Source organism: Tetranychus urticae, chromosome 2, assembly GCF_039701765.1.
Source record: "Tetranychus urticae isolate SD_2017Ah chromosome 2, NJAU_TeUrti_SD_1.0, whole genome shotgun sequence".
Taxonomy (NCBI): domain Eukaryota; kingdom Metazoa; phylum Arthropoda; class Arachnida; order Trombidiformes; family Tetranychidae; genus Tetranychus; species Tetranychus urticae.
Genome location: NC_142959.1, coordinates 7,608,958 through 7,624,273, shown reverse-complemented (window position 1 = coordinate 7,624,273; position 15,316 = coordinate 7,608,958). Strand labels below are relative to the sequence as shown.

General features: G+C 32.1%; 1 protein-coding gene across 1 annotated transcript; it reads right to left on the bottom strand.

The window, feature by feature from the left end:
* Positions 1 to 12,898: 12,898 nt before the first annotated feature.
* LOC112539278 (acetylcholinesterase) lies at positions 12,899 to 14,818 on the bottom strand. Its single transcript, XM_089268495.1, has 2 exons — positions 13,323 to 14,818; positions 12,899 to 13,260 (listed from the first exon to the last, which is right to left on the bottom strand). Exons 1-2 carry the CDS (start codon positions 14,762 to 14,764, stop codon positions 13,095 to 13,097), a joined length of 1,608 nt encoding a protein of 535 aa, XP_089124621.1. The 5' UTR covers positions 14,765 to 14,818; the 3' UTR covers positions 12,899 to 13,094.
* Positions 14,819 to 15,316: the final 498 nt, after the last annotated feature.

Here is a 15,316-nt window from a genome sequence, read left to right as displayed (position 1 = left end):
TTGGTTCGAGGTTGTGGCCAAACTGAACGGACTCTAAGAAAAAAATTACACAGCATGAAAGTTCTGATTCAACTACATCCAAGAAAAATAAAGGGTGTTAAGGTTTATTTCTTGCAAAGTAGGAAAAGGTAAAAGCGATCTTTTCTGAAGATAAAGATAAAAATGGTGATAACATGACGAAAAGTATGAATTGGTCACTTGCATTTGCTTGGGTATTTTGATTAACCTTTTACTTTTGTGATTTCATCTTTATCTTCAGATAATATCGTTTCTCTCCCCCTGTTTTTGCAAGAAATAAACCCTAACACCCTTTAGGAAACATTACTTATTCAGATCTCTGAGAAATTCATGAAAATAGAGGCTGGGGGAAAAATGTAGAATCCGTGTTCAATAACATGGAGTGAGGGGGGAAACTTTTTTGTTATTCAGGTTGATGGCTCATTGTTGTTAAAAAGTAAAGAGTTAGGTGAAAAATCTGGTGCCCTGAAAAATTTGTAACCTAATTGAGTTTAATAAGAAGTTCCCCCCAATTTTGTTTTATTGAGAAGTTCTGGTTCATATGTAGAGTTTAATTTGTCGAGGAAAAAATCCAGCTAAAAGACCAGTTGAAGGAAAAAGATTTTTTCCATTAATAATAGATTTCTATGCTTAATTCGAAAGATACTCATTTTATTCAAACATCATCAGCATTGGTATATAAATCCTTAATATTGTTTATGAAAATTATTACAAAAAGAATTTATCAAAATGGGAATGGAATATTAAAATGTTAGCATCTTTACGCAGCACATCTGCTTGTTGGGTCGGACATGAATTATGACCACAAATGAATTATTCAATTGCATGTTCACTTTTTATGGGATTGGCGATTGATGAGGATATCTTTATCTATGCACATGTCATAGATAACAGTGAGCGTTCGATTAATGAAATTTGAAAAGAAGAAGATGAAACCATCAGCAAGGATGTTACTATTCCAGCTGTTATCCATGATCTTACTGATTGGCAAACTGTTTATGATAGATATCAAACCCTTTTTAGCAGAATTGAAAGTTTATCAGCAAAGGAAGAGGATTTCATGGACAAATTATCCGGTTCCTACACAAAAAATTTGCAGGATATGCTAAAAGATAACGCACAAATACTTCGCTCCCTCACTCTCTTTACTCAAAAATTACACTTTACACTTTGAATAAACTGTCATCAATTGTTTGCACTTGTTTTCATCATTCGTCAAGTTTTTCTCTTCATCTGCCATACAATTTGGTTGCTTTGATATTTTAAGCCATTTTAAGTTATCATCAGTAATATGTCCTTTCTCCTCAACAATGTTCTTGCTTTTTTTGATTTAAAATGTTTTGACCTAGATGACTTCAGACGAAAACTGATCCCGAGGGAATACGCCTTAATCGATGATCATGCTACCCATCATGGACTGATCGATCATGGCTGCAGTCTTGACGAAATTCCAGCAGGCGACCAGTGGAATGTAGATATTACGGAAAAGCTTGGTTTGGGCATCGACTTTCAACCTACACAAGGTGATTTTTTGGAGGTTGATATGGAGCTATTTCTCAGAGAATATTATTGGACTCATCGGACTTCTAGAAAATATTTAGTAGGATATCACCATGCACCAGCCTGGAAGATGCTCGACCAGTTCAATAGTGTCAAAATCTAAATCATTATTAGTTGATAATAAGTCCATTCGAGTCTTGACTGCTGGGTTCAATCCTCTATGAATAAAACTATGAACTAAATTTTCATCCATTTTTGGATTTATTTTTCGACATAAGTCTCTAATATCGTAAGCATAAGCAAAAGCTGACTGACCAGGCTGTTGCCTTTTCTCGTTTAATTCTCTCATTAAACTATTTCTGTAGTTGGAAGGAGCTAATCCTTTAACCATTTTTGCTTGTAATTTAGCAAACGTGTCAGGTTTCTCTTTTTCCTCAAGAGTTTTAATGCAGCATCTATACCACTTCGCGGCGGTTCCAGTTAAATAAGCTGGAAGAGCTTTTAATTTTGTTTCATCATCCCATTCTAAGGCAGCAGCAGAAGCTTTGAATGACTCTAACCATTCAAGTAGATCTTCTCCTTCATCATCTCCAGAGAAGTTACTTATGTGAATAAATTGATTAACTGGTTGACGTTCTTTTGACTTTTTAGTCATAGTGCTTACTTTCGTTTCTTCGTTTGCTGACATCTTAATTTAATCTTTACTTAAGCTGGCTGATGATAAACTGTGTACATATAGTAAATGTCAGCAAAAATCTTGTAAATGAGTATTAAAATTGGTGAAGTTATGAGAATTAAAACTATTACGTTAATGCTTGATTCATTAATAGTAAAAGTTAAATGATTTTCTTCAGATTCTGAATCCTCTAATGAATTATAAGAGTTTAACTGAATTTCATATATTTTGTCCTCCATACTAAAATTCCTACAAGAATCCAAAATACTAAAATGATAAAACAACAAAAGGTTTTACACATTTTTCTTTTGCTCACTCATCACCGAGTGATACACAATGCACCCAATCACCGGGTTTTAGTTTGATTCTAATGCAATAATGTTCATAAGGTAGTACAAAACTAGTAGTAATATACTCAAAGGTAGAAATACTTGGATAATTATCTCACTATCAATGAAAAATATTATTGTAGTTGGGCTTATCATCAGTTTTAACCAGTTAATTTAATTCAGATTAATCAGTGAATTGAGTTTAAGCAATAAATTCACTTCAGTTAATTCAGTTTAATTAATTCAATTCGTTTGATTCAATTTAATTAGTTGACTCAATTCAATTCATTCAGTTGCTAAGTTTAATTCAATTCAGTTAATTCAGTTCAATCAGTTAAATCAATTAATTAAATTCAGTTAATTCAATTTAATTAGTTGATTCAATACAATTAATTCAGTTAATCAGTTTGCTTCAATTCAGTTAATTCAATTTAATTAGTTGATTCAATACAATTAATTCAGTTAATCAGTTTGCTTCAATTCAGTTAATTCAATTTTATTAGTTTATTCAATTCAATCAATTCAGTTAATCAGTTTAATTCAATTCAGTTATCCGTTGATTCAGTTTAATTATCATTTAATTCAGTTTAATTATCAGTTAATTCGATTCGGTTTAATCAATTAATTCAATTCAGTTTAATCAGTTAATTCAGTTTAATCATCAGTTAATTCAATTTACATTAATCAGTTAATTCAGTTTACTTTCATCAGTTAATTTAGTTTACCTTAATCAGTTAATTCAGTTTAATTTAATCAGTTAATTCAGTTTAATTAGTTGATTCAATTCAGAAGAATCTTCAATCAATTCAATTAATTGACTTTATTTAGTTCAATACAATCAGTTAATTCTATTTACTTTTGATCATTTAATTCAGTTGGTTTTGAATCAATTAATTGATTTAATTAATCTTCTTCCTTAATTACATTTGATTTAATCATCTATTTCAGTAAATTCAATCGAGTGCATCAGTTCAATTCAATCTGACCTATTTAATTCGGTTCATGTTAAATTATTTGTTCATTTCAGGATTTATAATCTGTCTGTTCTACTCAACGAGGTTAAGAATTGAGTTCATGGAGAACCAGTACCAAGTTGACACCAATTCAACCCACTCACCGGGTTTTAGTTCAACCAATTCATTTGTCCTGTTTGCTATAATAAAGTAGACTCAATACAATTGACCTATTTTATTCCGGTAAAGATTACCTTTTAAATGGTTGAATCGGTAATGTGAATGTAAATTGTGTCGACTAAAAAATTTGAATTATCACCGGACAATTATCATTAGTTTTTTGTTTTGAGATTCAGTTCCTATTTTAGTTAAGTAATTCTCAGACAAGCTTAATTGCTTTTATGTTTTCATAAGTTTAACGTAAATTTAGATCAGTAAATTCAAAATTTAAGATTGATCGGCATCAACTTCTTTCACTTTTAAAACTAATTAAAATAGGTAGGTTAATATAAGGAATTGGTCATTTCTAGTCATCGTGTTTACTAACTACTCCTAACAATTTATTTTATTCGTTATATAGATATAAACATCTCCTTTCACATGAAATTTATCGACTGAGATTAATATTGAATTGGTTAGCTTACATTAGCTTAGCAAGTAGCTGTTAGGACGTTCACTCGGTTGCTTTAGAAGTAAGCTTCTTCTTAAGCTGAAATTTTGATGCATGTACCAAGTGTAAACGTATAAGCAAGAGTAACTATAAATTTAAGTTTTGGGTGAATTTGTCATCTAAGACCAAGATCATATAATCAAAAAATGAGTTATACCATTAGTAAACTACTTAACTTTATCGGATATTTTCAGGTTGGTAGCTTGAAGATGAGCCTATCCTGGCAAGATCGCCATTTTTGCTGTAACAAATGGGATTTTTGAAATCAAATCGTTTTATTTTATTACAGTGAAATTTAGAATAAAGCCAATATTTAGAACATTAAAGGAGTGAAAACTAATCAGTCGTTGCAGGATCCGTTGTATGAATGAATCTCAGTTCAAGTACTAGTCACCGTTCACTTAGTTGTCCATGGAGAATAAAATCTCAGTTCAGGTACAAGTTCATCGGTAAAGTTGGAAACTAATCACTAGTCAATGTTCACTTAGTTGTCCATGGAGGATAAAATCTCAGTTCTGTGGAACTTAGAACATCACTGTTTAACACGGGCACAATTTACGAGTCACTGATTGTTCCATTGGAGGATAAAACTCTCGAGTCTGTTGAGCTTAAATTAGTAAAGTTTAACCTTTACCTTATCGGTGTATTAATTCTGGTCACTCGGAGGAATGATTCTCACATTATATTAAAGTAGACTTTACATTTATCGGACAGCACAATATTGTAGATGTAATTTCTTTTTAAGTAGAGTTGAGAGCACAAACCAATATTAAATCCGACAGGGCTTCCGCAGGGGTCTTCCAGTTTTTTCTTTACAAAAGATGTAAAGAAAAAACTGGTTTTAACCAAGTTGGTTCTGGTGCTACCTTTCCCTACCTCAAGTAGGTAGGGAAAGGCCACGATTGGTTCATTTTCAGCGGGTCGGCCATTATATGAGGGAGAAGATTTTCTCCCTCAGCTAGCATATAATGGCCGACATTTCTTTGTTTTCTTTGTCCTGAAGACCCCTGCGGAAGCCCTGTCGGATTTAATATTGGTTTGTGCTCTCAACTCTACTTAAAAAGAAATTACATCTACAATATTGTGCTGTCCGATAAATGTAAAGTCTACTTTAATATAATGTGAGAATCATTCCTCCGAGTGACCAGAATTAATACACCGATAAGGTAAAGGTTAAACTTTACTAATTTAAGCTCAACAGACTCGAGAGTTTTATCCTCCAATGGAACAATCAGTGACTCGTAAATTGTGCCCGTGTTAAACAGTGATGTTCTAAGTTCCACAGAACTGAGATTTTATCCTCCATGGACAACTAAGTGAACATTGACTAGTGATTAGTTTCCAACTTTACCGATGAACTTGTACCTGAACTGAGATTTTATTCTCCATGGACAACTAAGTGAACGGTGACTAGTACTTGAACTGAGATTCATTCATACAACGGATCCTGCAACGACTGATTAGTTTTCACTCCTTTAATGTTCTAAATATTGGCTTTATTCTAAATTTCACTGTAATAAAATAAAACGATTTGATTTCAAAAATCCCATTTGTTACAGCAAAGCTTGGTTTGAGCATCGACTTTCAACCTACGAAAGGTGATTTTTTGGAGGTTGATATGGAGCTATTTCTCAGAGAATATTATTGGACTCATCGGACTTCTAGAAAATATTTAGTAGGATATCACCATGCACCAGCCTGGAAGATGCTCGACCAGTTCAATATACCATATATCAAAGTTCCTCTGGGTTCTTCATAGGGTACATGTTGCCATCTCCACAAACATCAACCTGAAGGTAACGAAATTGTTAACTATTACTGTGCACTATCAACAGTAAAAGGGATGTATGTGAAACACAGGTCATGGATGCGTGCATCTGCATCGCTCTGAATTTGTATTTTAAACCTAACTTGATTTTCTAAAAATAAAATTCATCTGTATTGCAAATTTGCTTTCCACTCATTATTTCATCTCACTTTGCATACTACATTGATAAATCTAAAAAGTTGAAAACAGTTTATTTTCGAAAACATAGAGTCTTGAATAAATGAATTGTAAATGTAATTAAGAATACTCTCTTTATATAAGAAATTTATTGGAAATGGTAGGTAAACATGTTTGATATCTATTTAAAACATCCTTTTACAATGTTTATAGCTGAACCTAGTGGTTTTGGCAAAACTTATCGGCTTAAAAAGTTGTTGGATGCACCTTAAATTTCTATAAAACCAAAACCAGAAAAAATTATATATTTTTACTTAGAGTATCAACCGATCTTTGATGAAATGACAACAGTTAAATTTGTGAAAGGACTACCTGAAGCTATGATTGAAAAAATTGATGCTAAAGCAGCAAAGTTCCTTATAATTGATGATTTAATGTCTGATCAGCGTCTTCTAAAATGATTTCGCAGTTATTCACCAAAGGCAGTCATCATAGAAATCTTTCTGTGATTCTCATTACACAAAATTTGTTCATGAAAGGAGTAGAAAGCAGGAATATCTCGCTAAAATCACATTATATCGTACTGATTAAAAATCCTAGAGACAAATCAGAACGAAAACACACAAACGAGCTAAATGACAACAGGAATATGCTAAATCAATCAGAAAGGATCACTTGACAGTCAATAGCTCTCATTTTACCATTTTTTAATGCAAATTGCGTAATTTGATTTTGAAGAATTCACGATGATCGTCTCTGTTTCTCCGTAAAATATTTAATCATCAAAAAGTAAAACCCAATCACCGTGTACATAAGTCATTTGTGAAAGTATGACATGAAAAAGTATAAAAGAACATGAAGCAATGATTATAACTCATTAGATTTCATCATTATCCACATATCTAAGAGATTGTTCGTCAAATGTTTAGAGTTATCTGTATAAAATTCATTTTCTTCCAGCTCCTCCAAAATATTCTTAATATAGTCCCGTTCCGATTGACCTATACTTTGTAAACTTGGCGACATCAAATACGGTTCTAATGTACGCACCATCGAGTCAAGTGTAGCACCAAAGACAATCTTGTTGGCACGCAGCACCCAATAAAGAGTGAAGATTTTGTTTCTCAATGGTGCACGTTTGACAAATTTAATTCGGAAATTGTTGCATCTGCGTGTAGCGATCGTTGATTTCTCTCTTTAGCTTCGCATGTAAAAATATAGGATCACTATCTCTGCAATTTCATCAATTTCCGTGTCATCCCATTTTTTAAAAACATCATCCTATGAATCCTCCTCTATCACCTGTATAGGTTTATTACACAGGTCCATTTTTCAACCAGAATCTTCAGTTTCTATAACCTTGGAATTTCCTTCATTGACCCATGTCTCCAACTCTTCTTCATAAATCTCGATTTTCGGCCATTTTGAATCTTTGCGTGTTTCACCCCAACTTTGGAGAAGTCCTCGTATCCATCATTCTATAATCATTTCCTTTGTCAATTCAAAGACAAAAGGCTTTCTTGTTGCCACTAAGGAGATTCGGCTTCTCTTTGCCTTTCTTTGGTTGATTTTCAACATTCATTGCTTCATGTTATATTTCGACATCTGCAATAGAAAGAAAAGATAACGATAAGTTTAAGTGCTCAAGGTTATTCAAGGTCAATTCTTTATTTGACCTCTAATTGACATTGAAAGGTCATTTTCTGAAATCGCAAAATTTTTCTGATCCGATAGTGTTAGTTACATGTTCATAACTCATACTGACTAAAGGATATGGGTGATTCCTTAACATTCAGCTGGTCTGGAAAAATTCATTTTATCTTTCCAATGGTATGAGTAATGGATATGGAACTAACACTATCGGGTCCGAAAAATTTTGCGATTTCAGAAAATGACCTTTCAATGTCAATTAGAGGTCAAATAAAGAATTGACCTTGAATAACCTTGAGCACTTAAACTTATCGTTGTGCAATCTAGATAAGCTTATGGTTCAAGTCTGAAGTCTGTAGCACTAACCGTTCGTGAGTTATGCCTGCATGAAGGCGTAAAATGAAAAAAAAACGCCCGGTACAGGAATAAAATGAAACGAAAAAGAAAATGATTTTGGATGTATGGAAGAGATAGGTATAATGGAGAACTATTCAAACTATGGTAAAAAAAACTTTTAAGATATTGTGATAAAAAAAGCAAAGTTTACATAAAAAGAAGGGTATTAAAACAATACAAATACAAAAAATGTATTGTAATCTATTTAAAAGAGTATGAATTTTAATGTTAATGCAGCTTTTCACTCGTTAATACGATACATGATCTATATTTTGCTGAATAATGCCGCAATGAAATTTAAATTAAAATAAAATCATAAGAAAGGAAATCAAAATTAAAACCCATAAAACGCAATGAAAAAGTCTAACGTTTAGTTTTGAGTCTAACAAGTCCAATTCGAGAGTGCAAAGTAAATTAGACAAAGACAGCAAAAGACAAACGAAGTCTGAAAACAAAAAAAGTCACATCAAAAGCAATGCAAAAGTTTCAAAGAAAAAGATAGGCTTGAAGCCAATCAGGAAATCTTACGTTAAACTGATGATGTGAAAGCGAAGGTAAAGCAATCGAGTAAATGTAATGATACGCGTTGAAATTAGCACAAGAAAGTGAATGATAAGAGAACTGAACTGATATGAAAAATTGATTCGAAACCATTCAGTTTATATACTTCCGCGGACGAGAAGAATTTGTTTTGAATAGAAGTTCAAATTTGATCACATTTTCTATTACATTAGATTAGGCATAAAAAAGAAAACTGCACTTACTTTAAATCCTTTTAATTAACGAATTAATTTGAATTGAACATTGTTTTTGGGTGCAAATAAAAGAAAATGATATTTGAAATAATGTGAGTGAGTTTCATACTTTCGGGCGAATTTTTCATCTGAAAAACTTGAAAAATAAAAATTTTTATCGGTAAAAAAGGCCACTTTTTCAGCAGAAAAATTCAACCAAAAGGAATGAAACTCACTCACATTATTTCAACTATCATTTTCTTTTATTTGCACCCAAAAACAATGTTCAATTCAAATTAATTCGTTAATTAAAAGGATTTAAATGTAGTACCATTTTTATTGCGCACTCTCATTTCTTGGTCACACCTTACTACTGATGGGGCTCAAGTGATCAAAGACTTTCAGCGACTTGAATCTTTTTACATTGAGTACAATATTTTACCAAGCGGGTTCACTCGAGATCAAAGTGTAACACCATTAAAATTAATTCAAACCGAATCGTTTCTTTATTCAGGTCTAATTATGAGTATCAAATGCAAATTATAATCTCAAATAAATTAATAACTTGTGACTAGGCGCAGATGATCAATGACGCTAATGAGATTGTTAGAAAACAATAGAATTAACAATTTTAGGTTGATCTAAAAAGAAGATTATCAGATATCTGTTTTTAGCTGCATTTACTTGCATCTAGAGATTAATATTTCAACAACGTCAGAAAAGTATAATAATATTCAATTATTCCTATTCAGTTGATGACTGAAATCCAGGCATGCTACTGGGATGAAATCAACACTTCTGAAAAGCTTTATATTTATGCATATACGTAGGTGCTGCGTGCAAAAAAACTCTAACTAGAAGTACTAGAAGTATTTAGTAGAAAAATGTGCATTTCAAGTCTTGAATATTGTTCAATTCAGGCCATTTTGCCGGTCATTGCCGAGACTGTCTGATTCGTACCACTTTATTGGTTTATTGAAAAGGAAAATATTACAATATTTAAATTTTTTCTTTCAGAAAAAAGGTTTAAAGCGATGGAAACTAAAAGATATTTCTTTCGGTGAACTAAAAAATATTATTCATTATTTTGCACGATTTCTTTATTTTATATTTTGAGATTGATCAATATGCGTGAATATAAACAATAAAGGTAATTATTAATTTTTAATTATTTAGAAATTTTATTCATTACTTGAATTGTATCTCATAATTTTTGAGAAATGAAAGTAATTCAAATAGATGAGTTTATCAGACAATTATCAACGTAAATATAATCTCAAGGAAAACATTCAACGATTTTAATTTTTAATCGATTTTGACTTTCCTTGAAAATAACATGAATAAAAGCAGTGTTGTATTGTTCCGTCAAAAAGTGGGAACAAATGTTCTTGTTCTTGTCACATCTTTAGAACAAAGAACAAAAAAAAATTTCTCGTTTCTAGAATTAAGGAACAATTTGTACCGTAAGAACAAAACAAAACAATTGTTCCAGCATTTCATCATAGAAAAGCAATGCAAATAGATTTTTCTGCGATTCATAAAAATTGTGATGCAGAAAAGTGACTTCAATTCACAGCTAACTGTGTGTTATATAAGTTATATACTTAGATTTAGGAGGAATATACTATTATCTATCTAAATTGAACAAAATTAACAAAAGAATTAAAGAAAAATCACATATTTATAATGAAATCGCTTCAATCTCTGCAATTTCTTAGTTTGTACTTTTTGTTCTCAATTTTGTTCTTCCAGTTTGTTCCTTGTTTTTTTTCTGATCTCATGTTTTTGTTAATTGTTCCGCGAACAATCTTCGAGAAAATGGAACAAAGTACAAGAACAAGAACAAGAACAATTGTACCAGGATAGTGAAATACGGAACAATACAACACTGAATAAAAGGTATTAGGAACCAAAACATTTCAAATGCTAGATGATCTTTTGAAGAGTATTTTAATGCTCATTTAGATGTTATTTATGCATTGGTTTGAATATTTATATTGTGCATTATCGAAAATTACAATGAGATTTAAGCGAAATGCTATGTTGAGACCAAAACAGATTCAAATTGTATCAAAATTCTTTCGACTTGTGATTGGATTTCATTCGAAACATGATGATGCTGTAGCAATCGCACATTTAAAGCAACTGGAATCAATATGCATTTCATACAACATATTGCCAAACGGATTCTCACAAGATCCAAGAGTAACACCATCAAAATGGACTACAGCAAAATCCATCGTTTACATAAGCGTAATGACCGTTCATATCGCACATTTGATATTGTTGAGTGCCTTTGAACTACCCGATGAATGGCATTTTCTTCTGGGTGACTTTTTCTATGGCCATCCAAATGGTCGTTTCTTTTGGATATTCTGTTTGAATGCATCAATTTTCGGTGAAGTATTGAGACACTTTTGGATATTTTTGATGAAAAATGGACACTTGACAACCTTGAAGTTACAACATTTAGCGTATTCAAAGGATTTAAGAGTCAAGTTTTATTAATGGATCAATATTTTTGCCAAAAATTTTCGTTTTTTGCCACTAACATAGCAATTTTTTGGGTTAGGATATTATTTCTTGCTTCAATTAGTTTCGCACCAATTTTAATCTTCATTTTCAATTCAGTGTCTGCACTACCGAAAACAGGGCAACAGTTTATTTACACTGGCTTTTGGCTTGTCATCAGTTATCTCGGGATCGTTTTTACCATCAGCAACTTAATGTTAACAGGTTGTGTAGCTGCAATTCATTTGTCTTACTTTTACTTTAAAACTGCACATGTAGCCCGAACTGTGCGCGATCTTGCCACGAAAAGAAGCTACACGAACAATGATGACTATTTGCTTGATTACAAAGCTACTGTTTGTGGGATTATCCAATATCAAAATGAAACTGAACAAGCGAATATTCACTTTAGAAATTGTCTAATATTCTCTTACTTTGGAAATTCTTTCGCTGTCAATTTTGGCGTTTACATTGGAGTTTTTGTACACATTGATCACGGATTCATGGACTTTTTCATTGCGAGCGTTTCTATGATTGGCTTAATAGGCATCGGAGCTTGTTCATACACCAATGGAGCCATATTGACAAAGGTATAGAAGGATTTCTAAGGTTTGCTCTACATTTGATTTATTAAACTTACTTTTATTATTATTTATTAATAATAGATGAGCTCTTGTTGCAAGAACCTGAGGAAAGTAACCAGATATTTGCAATTAAATGAAGAAGACTTTATAAAGGTAACAGTTTGATGCCTTCTTAAAATATGTAAATTTGATGAACTATCGATTTTTAGGGAACTGATTTAGAAGATCGACTTTCTAGAACTGATATTTCGTTCACTATTGGTAAAGTATTGGATATGACTACTCGAATTTTTGTTATTGCGAGTATCTACTGATTTCTTTGATTGATTCATATTAACTGTACTCTTTCTTTTCATTTCAGTATTTGATTGAAAACATTTGCCTAATTATGATGTTTAAAGTCAACTTTCAATGAACTTTCGTAATTGAAAATTTTGATTAAAATAGTATGATTGAAGGTGTTAAAATTTTCGATATATTGAGGCTCAAAGCTTAAAATTCAATGATCAAAATTAAAAAATCCGTCAAAAAACCGAAGAATATGTGTAAGTTATGATTTGTAATAACAATTTTCATCGACTCATAAGTTCCAGATCTCTAACTTTTACGGAAGCAGAAAGAGGTAAGTTTAAGTGTAAGTCGAACTAATCTGTTACAGAAGCAGAAAATATTATTTATCAAAATAAAGGCATTTCCTGGTTGGTCATCAAAATAAATATCTGATAAATGAGTTTCATTAAAAATCTGTTTCCATAATTGATTAAAGGGTGATCACATTTCAAATTTGAAGTCAATTTGCCGTAAAACCCTCCACCGAATACACTGTAAATACTCATTGTCAGTTTTTATGCCCATACAAACTCCAAGGTCAAAATTTTGGTCCATAGTCATTTCTTAATCATTTTATCATTTTTATAAAAAGATCATTGCCATTGATATTGAAATCATTAATATTTATTAGTACATAGAATGAATTTTGCAAAACGGTAGCAAAAATATTAAACCATTGCTTATTTACCATAGCCCATCTTTTGTTGAGTCAGACAATATCCACAAACTTGTTTCAAATCAGATTGTTTCTAATGAATTTGTGCTTTTAATCGGATTTAGCATTGATATTGACGAACTTTAATTTCTTTTCTTACTAATATGCGGATATAAATAATCCCATTGTTTGAGACAAAATTCAACTCTTTCCGTTTCAGTTTGTCCCAAATCATCGAAATTCAATATCATTGCTGACATCTTTTCTTGGAACGGTTTCCATTTAGTTTCACCAACCATTGGAGGCTCACTGTAAATAAATAATGAATCAAAGTCATTTAATTGATTACTCGATGAAATGAATAGACTTACCCATTTTCAGCGAAATGAGTCCAGATTTTCATCATTTCACGACTCAATGAAATATCTTTCTGTGGATAACCAGGCTTTATCAGAGGTAAACCGAAAACATATGGAATATCAGATGAATGAAATGTTCCCATCCATTCACTCGCAAAAGGAAAATAAGATTTCGGTCTTTGTGTGTGGAAATAAGCATAAACTTTACCACCCTGTTTGCCTAAATTAGAAGCGTATTGATGCCCAAATATATAAGTTGGACAAACAAATAAAAGGTCACTGTAAGCTCTTTCAAGTTGAGCTCGCAAATAATCTGAATTGTTAGTTTCTGGACCGATGTAGAGTTCACGGAAATAGTCAATTGATGCAGAATCAAAAATACGTTCCAAAAAGTTTGTAGCTTCATGAAAAGATATCGGTGAAGGAGAAAAGTAATTGAAAGCTATGGGATCGATACCATTCATGAAAATTGAAGCTTCATTCTTTTCAACGCCCAGTAAAAGGTCAACTGAATTATCGTATAATCCTTCTGCAAGAATTTTGGATGGTTCGTATGGGAGGAAGTCGTCCCCAACTGTGAAGGAAAATGCTACTAATTTATCACCTAAACCGTTCAGAATTTCCTTTGCAGTCAAATTCTGCATACATTCAAGAACATCTTCCGATTTTGAACATTCTGTTTTGTTGTAAATCTTCCAAGAATCAGTAATCAATGTATCTAAATCATGGTTTACATAAACTGTTCCTGACTCAAGAATAGCTCGTTTGAAGAGTCCTCTGGAAAGTGGGGACAATAGGTGAGCAGAAACTGACCAAGATCCAGCAGATTCACCGAAAATTGTCACACTATTCGGATCACCACCAAATATTTGAATATTTTCATGAACCCATTTCAAAGCAAATAGTTGATCTTGCAAACCAATATTTGGAGGAATTCGAGGCTCATCGTCTCCGAAGTAGATGAAACCGAATGCATTAAGACGATAATTCATAGTAATTAATAGTATAACATCATGTAACGGGACCATTGGAATACCTTCAGTGTCAGCATTGCCAGATCCTGTTGTAAAAGCTCCTCCATGAATCCAAAATAGTACTGGTCGTAGTTTGTTTGATGAGTTACTAAAAGTTGATTCAGTCACATAGATATTAAGATAAAGACAGTCTTCGCTGGTCCTTTTTACGTTAATTAAACTTGTTGGTTGGAGACAAGATGAACCAAAGTCAGTCACTGATTTAACCTCAGTCCATGGGTCTGGTTTAACTGGTAACTGTAACCTCAACTTACCAACCGGTGGCTTTGCATAAGGAATACCGAGAAACTGGTAAACACCAATCGATTCATATTCAGTAACTTTACCTTGGATAGGACCACTAGTCAAATTAACTATTGGAGTTAAATGAAGCCCATGAATGGGTGAAAAAATGAAACAAAACAATAACAAAATATTCATTTTAAATAAGCATTAATCAAACATCATATATCATCTATTTTTATACAGCCAACTCAGCAGAAAATTCATGTTATTATCTTAAATAAATCAAAAACTTGTGACTAGGTGCAAAAAATCAAAAAAGCTCATGAGATTGGTGGAAAACAATAGAATTGAAAATTTTAGATTGTTGTACTGAAAAGATTATGCATCAGAGCTCTGTTTTAGAGAAATCTAATTTTAGTTCCATCCACAGAGGAATTTTAACAAAAGTTTTTCCTCTCTCCTCTTTCCTCTTTTTTATTTTTTAACAATTGATGACTGCAATTCCTAAGCCTATCTCGATGAAATGAACATTTGTACTATCTTTACGCATACTGCTGACGAAAAAGCGCAAACTAGCATCATTTGATGGCAAAACTTTATTAAGTTATTAAGTTGTGGCCTTGAATGGACAAAGGCGTCAAAATCTGATTTGCCTTTCGTTAAAAATCTTATATTTTCAACTTCATACCAGGGTATTAAAGAATCGAAAAATGCCTAAATTTGACCTCAATAGAAGTACAGATCCAC